Below are 15,180 nucleotides of genomic sequence, written 5' to 3'. Positions count from 1 at the left end.
GCTTGTATTGCTTAGCTTAACCTCTCACTTCCAAGAACACGAGTTTTCATATAAAAAGGTTAAACTTGTAAGGAAGAATCTGTACAAAGCTGCAAGAAATCAATAACTAAACACACGACTTGGGAGACGCGAAGGCGCATTTTGATGACGTAGGGCGGAAGTGACAACTACTTGGTAGGTATTGGAGATAATAGTGTCCTCAGTCTATTTTCAGTCTACATTTCAGTTTATAATTAGGATTTTCTTTTCATGGTAGTTGTTTGTTGTCTTCATTAATGCAGTTTTTATGTCAGGACGAATGGCGAACGGACCTTCAGTAAACGCCCGAGTGCTTCTTCAGCAGTGTTTACATGCAAAGCTTCAAGTGAAACCTGCAGAAGAGGACTCTGAGGCAGAATGGGTCGAGGTGATCTGTCTATCTTTACATTTATTCTCTCTCTCTCTCTCTCTCTCTCTCTCTCTTTCCGTCTCTTTGTCTCTCTGTCTCTCGCTGTCAAATTCAAATTCAAATGAGCTTTATTGGCATGATAAATTGTACAATGTATTGCCAAAGCATTTAAATGGGTAAGGAATAAAACCTGAACAGAGAACAAATGATAATATTAACAAGTGAAATAAATAAATAACTGTCTCTGTCTCTGTCTGTCTGTCTGTCTCTCTCTCTCTCTGTCTCTCTCTAAGTCTCTCTGTCTCTGTCTCTCTCTGTTCCTCTTTTTTTCTGTTCCTCTCTTTGTCTCTCTCTCTGTCTCACTTGGTCTCTCTTGCTCTCAGTCTCTCTGTCTCTGTGTCCCTCTTTATCTCTCGTTGTCTGTCTGCCTCTCTTTCTCTCTCTTTTTCTCTCTTTCTCTCTCTCTTTCTCTCTCTTTCTCTCTCTTTGACTCTCTGTCTCTCTTACTCTCAGTCTGCCTGTTTCTCTCTCTGTCTCTCTCTCGCTGTCTGTCTCTGTCTCTCTCTCTGTCTCTCTCTCTTTCTGAAAATGTAAGGCATAACACTACAGCTGAATGGGGTTTGAAAAAAATCACAGTAGCTAGATATCACAAATCTTCACCAGTCGATTGCTGATGTAATTAAGTATTTTAAGTATTTTTTGTATTGGAACTTTGGTCTCATTAAATACGCTTATATTTGCAAACAAATGACAAAAAACTATTCTTTGGATGATGCTAGGATTAAAATGTTTATTTCACGGTGAAGCTCTCAAGAGAGAAAGAAGATAAGATGATGCACTGTTATATAAAACATTTTTTTTACATAAATATAAAATCTAACAAAATATCCCAAAAATCTGAAAAATGATTTACATGACCAAAATTGTAGTTTTTTGTCCTGACTGATTCAGACGTTGCATATTTGCACAGATTAATCGTGGAATGGTCATCTACATTTGCTTCTTCAAAGGTGCAACTGAAGATATGATCCCCAAAATGGGTAATTGTGCTATCTTATAGTTGAATGATTACACTTAAATTTCCAATAATGCTATAAAACAAATACACTGTAAAAAAAAAAAAAAAAGTCTTGATTTAATCTACATTTCCTGCTCTTCTCAGTGAACACCCTCCTAAATGTAAAGCTGTGTGAGACTGAATCTGGGAAATACACTTCAGTTGTTGATCTGCCTGGCAGCGTCCTCATTGTACCTCAGGCAACACTGGGAGGGAAAGCGAAGGGCAAATGCATGCAGTACCACTACAACATTGGTAAAGAGGATGGCCAGAAGCTCTACGTCAGTTTTGTCACTCACTGTGAAAAGGAGCTGAGTTCGTCCTCAAAATGTACCGAGGCTGGCACAGAAGTCAAACATGGGACCTACGGCAACAGACAAGTCCTGAAACTGGATACGAATGGACCATATACTCATTTAATGGAGTTTTGAGAACTGCCCCAGGAAGGCGCAAAAATGGAGGAAAATTGTGTCAGTGTTTGTAATTAATAAATCAAAAAATCATTTATCTTTGCTATAGTTGGTGATCCATGTATAGTTTTTTTGTGCCTTGTCACTCCATTCAACTTAACAGGCACACAGGAGCCTTGATTAGGAGTGGATCTGTGGTTTCTTGTTGAATCAGAAAGTTTGATGTTCATCAGTAACCAAATCGAGTTATCTTTCTTAGACCTGTTGGACCAAAAGAAAGCTGTATTTTTGTATATTCTGAAAGACGAACATCATCTTATCTTATACCTTGACAAAGACTAAATGCTGAGATATGAAAATGGCAGTTGGTGTGATTCTGGCCTGGTTAATATACATGCATAATTCATTTTCCTAGTAACAATAAAGATCCAAAATGTGTGTGTGTGTTTGTGTGTGTGTGTGTGTGTGGTGCCCTGTGATGGACTGGTGTCCCACCCAGGGTGTATGGTCTTAAAGTCAAAACAGTGAAGAAAATAAAAATGTACCTTTGGAAACAACTGTAAGCTAATGTTATATAAAGGAAAGGCGCTGAAAATAATGGCTCTTATTTTGACGTACAGGAACAGGAAGTGACGCGGGAGGCCTCATGCTCCGGAAAATCCCACCGTCGATTTTTATTGATGCACACTTCAGAAAACTAAATAGATACTTTTCTGTTTTGTAATCCATTCAAGCTCGATAAACATCATATATAATCAGCAAGTAATTGTAATAGATTTGAAATAGTCGTGAAAATGTGAGAAATGTTGAAATATGTGGGATTTGTGAAGCTTTTTTCGGCTAAGCAGATGTACTGTAAAATTGCGTTCCCTTCAGAAGTGGCTCCTGTCAGTGTGTTTACTCGCGCAGCTCTGAAGAAATAAACACGACCGTAAAGTCAGTGCTGCAGGTGGAGGAGGTGAGTGTGCTGGAGTTATTGATAGTAATGATTACAGTGTTAGGTTAAAGTGAGTGTGTGGTCGCTGCAGAGGGAAAGAGTAACCCAGTAAAAAGAAAAAAACCTCCATTACTACTTGATTAAACATTATTCTCAGTCAAGATAACTTTATTTACTCTACGCATTACTTCACTGAGATCAACTTCATATGGAATAAACTGCAAAAGCACCTTTACTTCACTAAGGATTTCAACACTAACAATTCTGTACAGCTCAATCATTTTAATAACAGGACCTCTTTATCTCTTTATATTCTGCATGTACACAGATTACATGTAGGCCACATTATTCATATATTTTACTTTTGAAACCTAAATGCATTATATGGCCAAGTATATGGACACCTGACCATCACAGCCATATGTGGTTCTTACCCAAAGCTGTTGCCACAAAAGTGGAAACACACAATTGTATAGAATGTCTTTGTATGCTGCAGCATTATACCTTCCCTTCCCTGGAGCTAAGAAGCCCAAATCTGTTACATGACAGTGCCCCTGTGCAGAAAGTGAGCTCCATGAAGACATGGTTTGTTAAGGTTGGTGTGGAAGAGCTCGAGTGTCCTGCACAGAGCCCTGACCTCAACCCCACTGAACACCTTTGGGATGAACTGGAAAGCTGACTGCACCCCAGGTCTTCTCACATAAAATCAGTGCCTGACCTCACTAACGCTCTTATGAACAAATAAGCATAAATCCTCACAGCCACGCTCCAAAATCTAGTGGAAAGTCTTCCCAGAAGAGTGGAGGTTACTGTAACAGCAGAGAGGGATTAAATCTGGAATGAGATGTTCAACAAGTACATATGAGTTTTATGGTCAGGTGTCTACGTACTTTTAACCATATAGTGCACATGTTACTAATTACGTTATGTATATCACAAATGATTTTGGTGCCATTTGTTTGTACTGATATTACATATATAAATATGTATGTAAAATATTTATATATATATATATATATATACAACAACCTATGCAGATATTTCAGACAAATAGTTTGAAAATTACTTAATAAGTTAATAAAATTTATTATTTATTTATTATTTTATTAATTAATAAAATTCACCGGTGGACAGTAATGAAGTACATGTAATTACCTTGAAATATGATAATTAAAACACTATATAATTAAAATTCACTCTGTTACCTGAGTACATTCACCCCCTCTGAAATATTTGGACTGGAATGAAACTGACATTTTTAGCAGGAATTTGCATCATTTGAATTTTCTGAAGATCATGGGAAGAAGAAAAATTTTATGTAATTCTGTTTTTTGTTTTTTTTTTATTATTATTTCCAATGATTTTGTGATGTTGACTCATGCAGTCACTTTAAACGTACAGCCCCATTACCCAAATTAAAGATTGAATGTTACATTTTAATTAAAATCATTTTAAGTAAATTATTAGAATGTCCTTAATATCCTCACGTCATTAGCATGGATGCTAGTTAACCACATTTTGTGTATTTGCCAATTCTATGCTAAAAAAAAAACCTCAACCTTGTTATTCATTTAAGTGTAAAAATCAGCCACTATCAGCAAAGAAGCCTTGTAAAAAATGAGATTGTTGCTTGTGATGGGCTAACGCATTTTTTTTGATTGATTAAATTAACATTTTATTAGAATCAGTGTCAAAAATGATGGTTAAAAAATAAATTTTTTAATGCTGGTTTTTCATTTCCACACTCTGACTTGTGTTGTTTAAATTTTGGGTTATTGAACACTTTCACTTTTATCCCAGTAATATTTTTCTCAATTTCAAACTATTTTTACTCAAGGAAAACATTTATGTAAAGTGCTCTGAATAAGTATTTGCCCCCTCCTCCATGATTTGTTCTATTTTTGCATATTATTTTGCAATTATTTGTTTACTCTTCAAACATAATTTAATATGAGACAAAGACAACCCGTATAAACACAAAATACAGTTTTAAATGATATTTTCCTTCAATAAATGAAACAAAGTTATCCAACACCAACTGGCATTGTGTGAAAAAGTAATTGCCCCCTCCCAAAGACTGATCTTCAGTTATCTGAAGCGTTGGGTTGCAGTTGTTGTCGCTAAAGGAGGCACAACCAGGTATTAGGTTTAGGGGCAATAGAAATAGGAAAAGTAATATGCAGTAGGTAGGATCATTTAAAACTGTGCTTTGTGTTTCCTCATCTTCTTCTTCTTCTGTGAGGATCTGAAACCATTTAGTTTGACAAATATGCAAAAACAGAGGAAATCAGGAGGGGGCAAATACTTTTTCTTGGCTGATCTGTAGGTGATGGTGAAGGCAAAAAAGGGCATTGACGTTCATTTGCTTCATTTGCTATATGTCGAATATTGTGTGAACATTTGGTCAGAAGCTGAGGATACAGTTGAGCACAAAGAAGACAATTCATTTTCGATGTAACAGTTTGTTTGTGGGAGCTTTTTTTTTTTTTTTTTTTTTTTTTTTTCAAATTTATTTATTTATTTATTTAGATCACATGTACACATTCCCTTTTCCACTCAAAAACTACGAAGGTGCAAGCTTTTCACTCACCTGTAAATTCAGACAAAAAAATAACTTTTCTTTAAATGCAGTATTGTTTCTATTTATTGCATCCTAACCCAGAAAAAACGAAGATTTATATTCACTTGAAACTGTTTGAATATTTTTTTCCTGTCTAAAGAATGAGCTTCCAGAGATTTGATGAAGTGGAGAAGTATCTTCGATTTGGAACATATGACAAACACGATAAAGCTTCCAAAGGTGTAATAAGGAGATGTAGTAAGAAGTTTCGCTGGAGAGGTGAGTAATTGTTTCACAGAATACACACTCATAACACATCTTTCTTTTCTATATTGCTCCATGAGAAACCTTTTTTTTTGGTTTGTTTGTTTTTAGATGGTTCACTTTGGTACATAGATGGCAAGCGTCAGCGTAAGGTGCTCCGCAGCGAACAGGAAGTGAGCGCAGTGCTGGTGGAGCATCACAACAACTGCAAGCACGCAGGCCGCTCTCGGTGCCTGAAAGCCGTGTCAGATCTGTATTACTGGCGCTCCATAACCAAAGACATCGGTGACTGGATAGACAATTGTAAAGATTGCTCGCATCCGTCCAATCCGGTCACGTGCTCACAGTGCATCGTCCCGGGGTGTGAGAGCTCTGGACTGGCCGATAATGAAGAAGGCATCACGTTTCACCGGTACGAGTTGCACAGATTCATAAGAATTTGGGTTTCATTTTAAACACTCGTCCATGTCCGTGATAAAAATGTTCTGATTCGTCAACAGGTTCCCTTTCAGTGATGCGGACAGGCTCAGCCGTTGGATTAAGTTCTGTCAGAGAGACCGCTGGTCTCTCCACAGCAGGTCAGCTATCTGCTCCAGACACTTCACAGAGGACTGTTTTGATCGAAGCAGAGATGTTGTCTGCCTTAAATCTGATGCCGTGCCCACAATTGAAATATTTGAAATTCCACAGTCGGTAAGTGACACCTCACATTTATTTCTGTACAGTACTGTGCAAAAGTCTTAGTCACCCTATTTTTTTTTTTTTTACTACAAACTTTGTTATAGATTTTTATTTTATGAGTTCTACATTATCGATTCAGTACAAAAACATTTTAGATTTCCAAACATTAGTTTTCCAGCACAAAATTAAATGTTACAGAAAAATGTTTGTATGTCAGTAAAGAGAGCAGCATATTGCATAAGAGACACTTTTCAGATAAAAAAAACATAATGAATGCTGCTGGGTTTTGCTGCAAAAATAAGAAGCAAGTGTGACAGTCAAAGTCTCCAGAAGAACTGTGGCTGCTTCTGCAAGATGCTCAGTAACACTTACAGCTCATTTCCTTATAAAACTGCACAAACTGTACCTGAGACTACTATTTGCTTTTTAAAATTGAAGGATCGTCACACCAAATATTGACTTTGTTTCATTTATTACTGTTTATTGCTCTTTATAGTATTTTTTAATGTAGAAACATTTAATTTCATTATTTTTGAAGGCATCTTTGCTCTACATCCCCAGGCTGCAGAAAGTCCTGATATACATTAATGGCTGTTTACCCAATATCGCAATAATTGTATTTAAATATGAGGTGAATATTCACCAGCAGTGTTTAGTGAAATGATTTGTTCTTGTTTTATTATTGAAAAACAGGTCAACAATTCATACTTGGATGCTCTCTGCATGGAATCCGGTGATGATGAGAATCCCTCTGTAGATGAGGATGTGGTCCATGTGGAGCATCCTTATTCCAAAGATTCGTCCATGCAGACCAGCACAAAGGGAAGTGAAGCGAAGAGTGAAGTGAGCCTTCTGAGCTCCAAGTCTGAGCCTTATTTCAGAAGATACGATGCATTGGAGAAGTATCTGCGTACGGGAGTGTACAGCAGTACGCCCTACTGCACTAGGTACATGGTCAGGAGATGTGCCAAACGCTTCTGTCTTCAAGGTAAGCTCTCTCGTTTAGACCATGTTTGCTTAATTTGATGCAACGGAACTAAATTACCAGTGAAAAAACATGAAAAATACTTCTACGTATCTGGCATCATATGCATAGCACTGTAATAAAAGGGGGAAGCTAACGTTATTTTAGCTAAAGTGCACATCACGCTTAGGAGGCGCTCTTTCACCGTTTAGTTGTCATTTTGTCGTTTTAAGCTCTGTGTGAGCTTTGCCTTTTATGGAGTTTTGCAAATCAGCTGTGCTGTAAAAGTAGTGACATGCTAAGTGGCATTTATTACCATACACACGTGAGCACAAAGAAAATCAGTTACTGTTACTGAAACATTTGTAAATCTGGTAGGATGTTTTTGTTTGATTTAGCCTACATTTATATTTATTGTTAATAAGGCTCATTATAAGTGGTCAGTTTCCTACATAGTTGCTCAAAATAATCGGTTCTTCTTTACTGTTGTTTATTTTAAGATGGAATCCTTTACTATCGCCACGGTTCCAAGCGCCGAAAAGTTCTCCGAAACAGAGAGGAGGTCGTTGAGATGCTAAAGGAGCACCATGACAAACGAGGACACTTCGGTATGAGCAGATGTTTGAGCTCCATATCTGAGCATTATTACTGGGGCACTATGACCAGGGACATAGAGGAGTGGATTGGAAACTGCCAGTTTTGCATGAAGATGGATGAATCCACACAAAAATACCGCTGTTCTGTTTACAGCTGCAATAACTACAACGGGCCTTTGGAGAGGACACTGGGTCTGACATTTCACCGGTGAGCAGCAGTCCTGGCTTCACAGAGATTATTATATTCCATACCCTTAGATATGAGTATCATTTTTGCCACATAAACTTTCCTTAAAAGATTTGTCATTGATTTTTTGAATATCTATTAACCTTTAAGGCTCCCAGGAGTCAATGGTGGGTCCAGACTCACATTCCTTACTCTCATAGCTGCAGCTACCTTTCCTATTAGTTGAAATGCATCAATAAAATGGCTGAATAATAAGCTGATGCTTCATGCAGTACTACTAGTGGCTGTTTAAAAAAAAAACAGGGTAGATAAATTACATACAATGTCTTGCATAAATATTAACCCCCATGGAGTTTTCCCCATTTTATTGTGTTACAACCTGGAACAGAAGTGAATATAATTGTAATTGTCAGGATTATATATCATGAATCTAAGTGGGGGGAATGAATTGCAAATGAAAAACATAAAGTATTCACCCCCATTGCTGTGAAACTGCTAAACTAGTTCAGTTGCCATCAGAAGTCACATAATTAGTTGAATGGAGTTTAATGGAGACCTGTGCAAGTGTCATGTAATGTCAGTAGAAATAAATTTGGTCCTGATAGACCCCAGTGTTTGTTAGAGAACATACCTAAACCAAGATCATCACAAAGAGCTTCTACTTAAACCAAGATCATCACAAAGAGCTTCTAGCAACCAAAAAAATTATGGGTCAAAGTTCTGGAAAAGTATCAATCACAGTTTGGGTATTAAAAAAATATCCCAAACTTTGAGCATCACATGGAGCACCATTAAATCCATTATTTTAAAAAATGGCACAATAGTGACACTGCATAGAGGAGAAAGTCCAACAAAAGCTAGTGACTGAGTAAAGAGGCAACACAGACACCTACACTTTATCTACCTCTACAATCTGAAAACATTATTAAATAAGGAACATGTATAACACCTCAGAGGCTTTAGCTGAAGTTTTTATGAAACCAGAAGACCAGAAGACTGTGCAGGCTGGTCAGAGCTGTTTGTTTTTGCCTGTTTGTTTTTGTCCTTAATCCTTATCACACTCTTACATCATGTTTATGATGCAAGTAACAGCTACATTTAAACCTGTGCTGTATGTCTACAGATTTCCGTTTGATGATCCTGAGCGTCTTAACCAGTGGATCAGAAGCCTGCGCAGGATGAACTGGCGTCCCCGGCCCCGGTCTGTCGTGTGTTCCACTCACTTCACAGAGGACTGCTTCGAGCATTCAGGAGGCTCTGTTCGTCTCAAACCTCACGCAGTCCCCACCCTGCTCCTCTGCACCTCACAGGTAGTTTACGCCACTCTGTCTGTTTCATGTATTTTACCTCTTATCGCTCTTAAACCAGGCTGAAACTACGATGAGAGAAATCTTGTCATTTTCTGACGGCTGCTCACACTGCACGAAACTTCAGAGCAAACAGTCACAGAATATAGACACGTATGCCAATGTTATACATACCTAAACAAAGATCAATATATTTAAAATACAATTTAGTGCTTTTTTAATTGTATAATTGTACATAATTGTAAATGTAATATGACGCTATATGATGTATGATTAGATTTTCAGACATGTCAGAACTTCAGCAGCTCAGTGAAATGCTTTTATTGGCCACACATGATTTATACATGATTCCAGAAATTGTCAATGGCACCAAAATCATGTCAAATTCATGTTACATCCAGCTGTAATCAAACCATGTTACTCTCCAACATATCATTTGTGAGCAGAAATTGTTTCCTCACAGGATAAGGAAGATGCTTCTCAAGGCATTGCTGACAGGAGCGGTTCTTCAGAGACAACGGATGGCTCGAGTACCCAGCATGCTTTTTTCTCTAAATACGATGCAGTTGAGAAATATTTGAAAGGGAAAGGCTATCCACCTGGACTCACCTCTGTGGAGAAAAACACCTTCAGAAGACTCTGCTCAAGATTTGCAATCCATGGTGAGGACTCAATAGTTGACAAATTTCTGATCAAAAGAAAGATGATTAGGCAGCTAACTGACACTTCAGGAATATCAGGAAAAAAGTGATATTGAGCTCTAAGTATTTCTTATCCAAAAATTGAGTACTAACATAAAATTAAATCTTTCTAACTATGATTACTTAGTATTTATAGACAAAGATAAAGGATTATTGATATACTGTATGTAATATAAACCATTTATGGGCTACAAAGAGGAATATTATGTTAATCCTCTGTTACCCAAACATGTTAAATTCATGATTGATCATTATTATTTCTATTGATATTATTTGCTAGAAATGGATTACTAAATGTTTTATAGATAAAGTAAAAGTGATTCAACTGAATGAACCTCAGATTACTGGAGACTAATATTCTATTGCATTGCCTTTCCTGTTCTGCACATTTACTGCAATCCTAATAGATCAGTTCCGTCCATTTCAGACGGCTTCCTGTTCTACTTGTCGGGCAGAGGCACACAGAAGCACGGGAGGCGCAGGGTGGTGAGGAGCAGAGAGGAGGTGCACTCAACTCTCACCATCTACCACAACGACATGAACCACCTGGAGCTGGAGAAGTGCTTGAAGCTCATCTCTCAACACTTCTTCTGGGGCTCGATGAGGGCGGATGTGGCTCTGTGGATTCAGCGCTGCCCCCAGTGTTCCAGCTCTGACGAAGCTCATGGCGTAGAGTCCTGTGCCAGTCCTGGGCTCCCTGAGCCTTTAGAGACCATGCTGGAGCAAGACAGGTAGCTTCATCATACTTTTACTATCAATCTAAATCAGACTTAAGCAACAGCAAATCTGTGTCCAAATGGTACGCAAATTTGAAGTGAGTTACTGAAAATCTAGACAGTGGAAATGTTTATTTTTGTGTCTATTTATCACTTATGATATGTGAATATTCTGAAGACATTCAGTAGAAAGAATTGGACGTGCAATGTCTACATTAACAATGTGTTCACATTTATATTCTGGTTTTCCTATACACAAAAAATTGAATACACCATTATTATTATTATTATTATTATTATTATTATTATTATTGCTGTTGTTGTTACTGTACTAGAAGTGTATTATTACTATATTATTATTATTGGTGTAGTAGTAGTAGTAGTGTTTTTACTCTTATTGCTTTTTATTAAGACATGATGATGTTTAGAATTTCTATCTGACTCTTTTATACGTTGCATTTCTTAACAGCTGTGCTTTATTATTTCCTGTCCTGTCTGTAATATTTTCACTTTGATTCAGTCCGGCACAGATAAATGGGGTTCTGACAACTGAAAATGACCTACACCTGTCAGTCACGGAGCTGGCTATCCCGCAGTGTCTGATCATCACCACGCCTGAGATCCTCGCTCCAACTCAACCTCACAGCACTGCTGCTGCTGAAGGAACAGTTCTCGGACTAACGGACTCTGTAGCAAGGTACACAACTGTACTGTACTGTACTGTACTATTAACAACCAGGAAGAAGAAATACCTCACGTTTACGTCGGACATACTTTCTTATCAACACAGAAAAACAGAAATCATTCGATATGTTATGCATAACTGTTATTATTTGTAAGCACTATTGTAGTTCAGTATACTACAGTGCAGGTGAACTCTTGATTCTGACAAGTGTTGATTCGGGCAGTAGTTATGGCTGCAAGGCAAATCATAGGTTTATATTAATGCACTTATTCTAATACATGTTTTAAAAAAAGTGAATAATCGTTGATATGGTGAGGTTTTCTGTGAGGAGACGTTTATTTCGCTTTTTTGGATGGAGTCTCCAATGTCAGCACTTTATAGCAGTCAATGGTAAAACTGTTCCTTTAAGTTTTCTGACACAAGAAAGTCTTCAGGACGGAGGTGTTTGTGCTTTACGATTTCTCTGTAATGTGATGAGCTGCTTTTTTGTCCTATTAACTTTGAAAGAGAAAAAAAAGAGAGGCTGGTGAAGGAAGAACTGTTTATAGCTGCTGTAATGTAAGTGATAACAAGTATAACATGTTGTTTAAAAAATGTAATCATTGGCAACTTGCTGTGGTACAATAGGAATAAAACACAATGGGACGTACTGTTTAAGGAAAATAATGTGTGAGTGCTCCAAAGTTGTTTAATTTCCTATAACAGCATGTCCTGATTATGTTTTATTCCTTACTTAAAACCAAGTGGTCTCTTTTTTAAGAAGGTGTAGTATAGAGTTAACGTCTAAACCCGCCTATCCTACTGATAGCATGAAATCTCTGTTTTTTGGAGGATCAGTTCTCACTTCATTGAGTAAGAGAGATGCAATTTGTTTCCTGTAAAACGAAAGATTTATTATAGCACTACTACTTTGCTGTACTACATATTAATGGCAGTGGTTTTGTAATGGGATGTTCAGCAAGCACATATGCGTGTGATGGTAAGGTGTTCACATACTTTTGGCCATGTAGTATATATGGTTAAGTAGCAAGCCAGTTTTTCATCACCCTTCTTTGTAGGTGACATGCAGAGTGATGATTTAGGCATGTTGTAATCTTTTGGCACAGAACATCAATTTCAGTCTTCTGAATGGCTGTGTTTCTGATTAGTCTTTAGTGTTAAATATTTAATTCAAGGCTAAAAGAGCCTACCACTGACCTACTTTGCTGTACTGTTTTCACTGGATTTCTCAGCAGTACCATTGGTTCTTATCAGCTGCTTGAGGATTCAGCACAGGAGCAGAGAAAAGGCAGCCTGAGCGCCAGGACTGTGGTTCAGCAGTGCACACATGCCTTACTGCAGGTCAAGCCTCAGACAGCTGACGCAGACTCGGAATGGGTCGAGGTATTTTTTTAATTTGCTTTGTCAGCTTTTCATATTAAACTCCTACATACTTTTCTACATATTAAGGTGGTTGATGATGTGACGTGATGACTTGGCTGATCTCCTCTTTATAGATTCGTGATGGAATTGTGATCTATGTGTGCTTTTATAAAGGGGCTACTGAGAAAATCATTCCCAAAATGGGTAAGTATGGTGAAATTAATGACAGTATCACTTATTAATATACTTTTTAAATGGCTATGTACATCTCAATATCCTGCATTTTTAATGCACAATCATTGGGCCTCGTTTATCAGTTTTTTACTAAAGTTGTGTGTAAATGTTTGTATAAGCCAGAAATGCTGATTTTCTTCGTATTAGCGTGCGTCTGTCACTCGTCTGTAAAGTGCAAAGCGTGTTCCTGACAGAGCTCGTTTGCACGTAGTGATGCCCACAATACTCCATTAAAGGTCAGGTGCACAGAGGGCTCACTTCTATGTCAGTAAAAACTATTTAGCAGTGTAACATCACCTGAAAAGGTCAGACTCTAGAGACAAATTACAGAAAAGGTGAATTAGGTGTGAATTAAGTCAGGTGACAATAAAATGGCATGACAGGAAATGAACTACACTGTACCCAGGTGATCGTGCACACCAAGCACATCACACAGGAAAACTGCTATTGTAAATTGTTTTAAGTGCCTCAGCTGACATGCTGGAAGTGTTGCATAGCATTAAAAGAAGATGCTGTGGCAAACAGAACCGATTTATAAGCCAGCTTTCATCCACTAAAAAAAAATCATAGAGGTCTTTAAACATCCTTTCCCTCATAAGTGTGACCTTAATCTTCTGTCAGCTGAGGCAGTTTTTTACAGTTATGTGCAGACATACCCACATGTCCTCTGTTTATACGGAGGCATTTCTTTTGTTAGAACTGAATGACTAGTTTTATTTGTTTATTAATTTATGGGTTTGGGTCTCGCTTTCTCTAATTTTCAGACTCTTTACTTAATGCCAGAAAGATAAATGACTGGGTTTCACAAAATGTTCTCGATGGTGCTCTTAGTCCCTGCAGATTATATGATTAGAAGTCGATCAAGTCGAGGTTACATTAGTTGGTTTTCTTATGCGTAAATTTACACATTCGTTAGCATGAGTTGGATATGAACGTTTTTTCTGAAATTACAGGACTTTCATGAATACCAAATTTCTTGTGTAAATGCTCCCCCAAGAATGATTTATGAATAAATCCACTCATATCCAGCTTGATAAATGAAGCCTGTTCTCTTTAAAATTGCATTCTGTTACTTTTTTCAAATAATTTTTAATGCTTATCAACATTCTAGAAAGTAATATTATTATCATAATAATTTATTTAAGAAATTTTGACAAATAATTAATCATTTTTGTTTCTTTCTATAATATTAATGAATATTAACTTGTAATAAAAATCATAATATTAACATTCTAGGAAATATTCCTGTGTAAATGCTTTTAGAGTTTAGAGAAAATGTTTGTATTTGTCTTATAAATTAAAAGTTTCTTTTAAAGGTATACACTGGCTTTAGAATAAAGGTAGTAAAATGATATCATTTACTTCAAAACAGTGTTTTAAAATCAGAGTGTATTTTTAAAGGTTATTGTATATGAGCACTTTAGACTTTGGCCTTTATGATTCATATTGAATCTGGCTACCATCTGGCGTTATGTGGAACTGCACAGTAATGAGGTCTTCAGCTGACATCCAAAATGTGTTTTGAATCGTGATCTGTAATGTGTTCTCCACAGTAAACACCTTGCTCAACGCAGCGTTCTTTCCCATGAGTACGGGCAGGTACGTATCCGTCATGGAGCTTCCGGGAAGTGTGATGATCATTCCCCAGGAGACCATGACTGGTGTAGTTAAAGGCAGCAGAGTGCAGCACCACGATGCCATTGAAGACTGGAAAGGCCTTTACCTCTACGAACATTTCGTCACTCAGTGTGAGAAAGAGGTGGCTGCATCAACGAAGTGCACTGAGGCTGGGGTGGTTGTCAGGCATGGAGTTTATGGAAACATGCAAACTTTATACCTTAACAGCAATGCACCCCTCACTCACGTACTCGAGTTTTAATCGAGAGTTCACGTTTCCAATTCCTGTTGGAATCTTTCTTACCGTGTTCATGAACAATTTGTACAAGATTTAGAGTTTCATTTATTACTACTGATTACTTTATTTTGAGAAGTTTAACAGAGGTACAGTATATTTTGAGATGTTTACGTAACCTTAGAAAATAAATTTTAAAAATGTTTGTTTAACTTTGCTTCTGTTTCTGTTGTAGATTTTTAGCTTATTTATTAAATGATCTGGCAGACAGAATATAGG

General features: G+C 37.3%; 2 protein-coding genes across 4 annotated transcripts; both read left to right on the top strand.

The window, feature by feature from the left end:
* The first annotated feature begins 38 nt into the window (after positions 1-38).
* Positions 39-2,293, top strand: LOC113538543 (D-aminoacyl-tRNA deacylase 2). Of its 2 annotated transcripts, XM_026933673.3 has the most exons (4): positions 39-174; positions 294-406; positions 1,359-1,428; positions 1,551-2,293. In XM_026933673.3, exons 2-4 carry the CDS (start codon positions 299-301, stop codon positions 1,874-1,876), a joined length of 504 nt encoding a protein of 167 aa, XP_026789474.1. In that variant the 5' UTR covers positions 39-174; positions 294-298; the 3' UTR covers positions 1,877-2,293. The 2 variants fall into 2 exon arrangements, with proteins under 2 accessions (XP_026789474.1, XP_026789472.1); XM_026933671.3 differs by lacking the exon at positions 39-174 and having other exon boundaries at positions 182-406.
* A 95-nt stretch (positions 2,294-2,388) lies between these two features.
* Positions 2,389-15,113, top strand: LOC113538579 (uncharacterized). 2 transcript variants are annotated; one of them, XM_026933740.3, is made up of 13 exons: positions 2,389-2,813; positions 5,513-5,631; positions 5,728-6,028; positions 6,117-6,309; positions 6,991-7,285; positions 7,762-8,065; positions 9,168-9,354; positions 9,815-10,013; positions 10,480-10,783; positions 11,289-11,465; positions 12,686-12,836; positions 12,950-13,019; positions 14,603-15,113. In XM_026933740.3, the coding sequence occupies exons 2-13, from the start codon at positions 5,514-5,516 to the stop codon at positions 14,926-14,928; spliced, it is 2,625 nt and encodes an 874-aa protein (XP_026789541.3). In that variant the 5' UTR covers positions 2,389-2,813; position 5,513; the 3' UTR covers positions 14,929-15,113. The 2 variants fall into 2 exon arrangements, with proteins under 2 accessions (XP_026789541.3, XP_053093566.1); XM_053237591.1 differs by lacking the exons at positions 2,389-2,813; positions 5,513-5,631; positions 5,728-6,028; positions 6,117-6,309; positions 6,991-7,285 and having other exon boundaries at positions 7,851-7,869; positions 8,012-8,065.
* The last annotated feature ends 67 nt before the right edge of the window (positions 15,114-15,180 follow it).

This window comes from Pangasianodon hypophthalmus, chromosome 10, assembly GCF_027358585.1.
Source record: "Pangasianodon hypophthalmus isolate fPanHyp1 chromosome 10, fPanHyp1.pri, whole genome shotgun sequence".
NCBI classification, from domain to species: domain Eukaryota; kingdom Metazoa; phylum Chordata; class Actinopteri; order Siluriformes; family Pangasiidae; genus Pangasianodon; species Pangasianodon hypophthalmus.
Note: the sequence above shows the minus strand (reverse complement) of the source record. Positions and strands in the feature narration are given on the sequence as shown.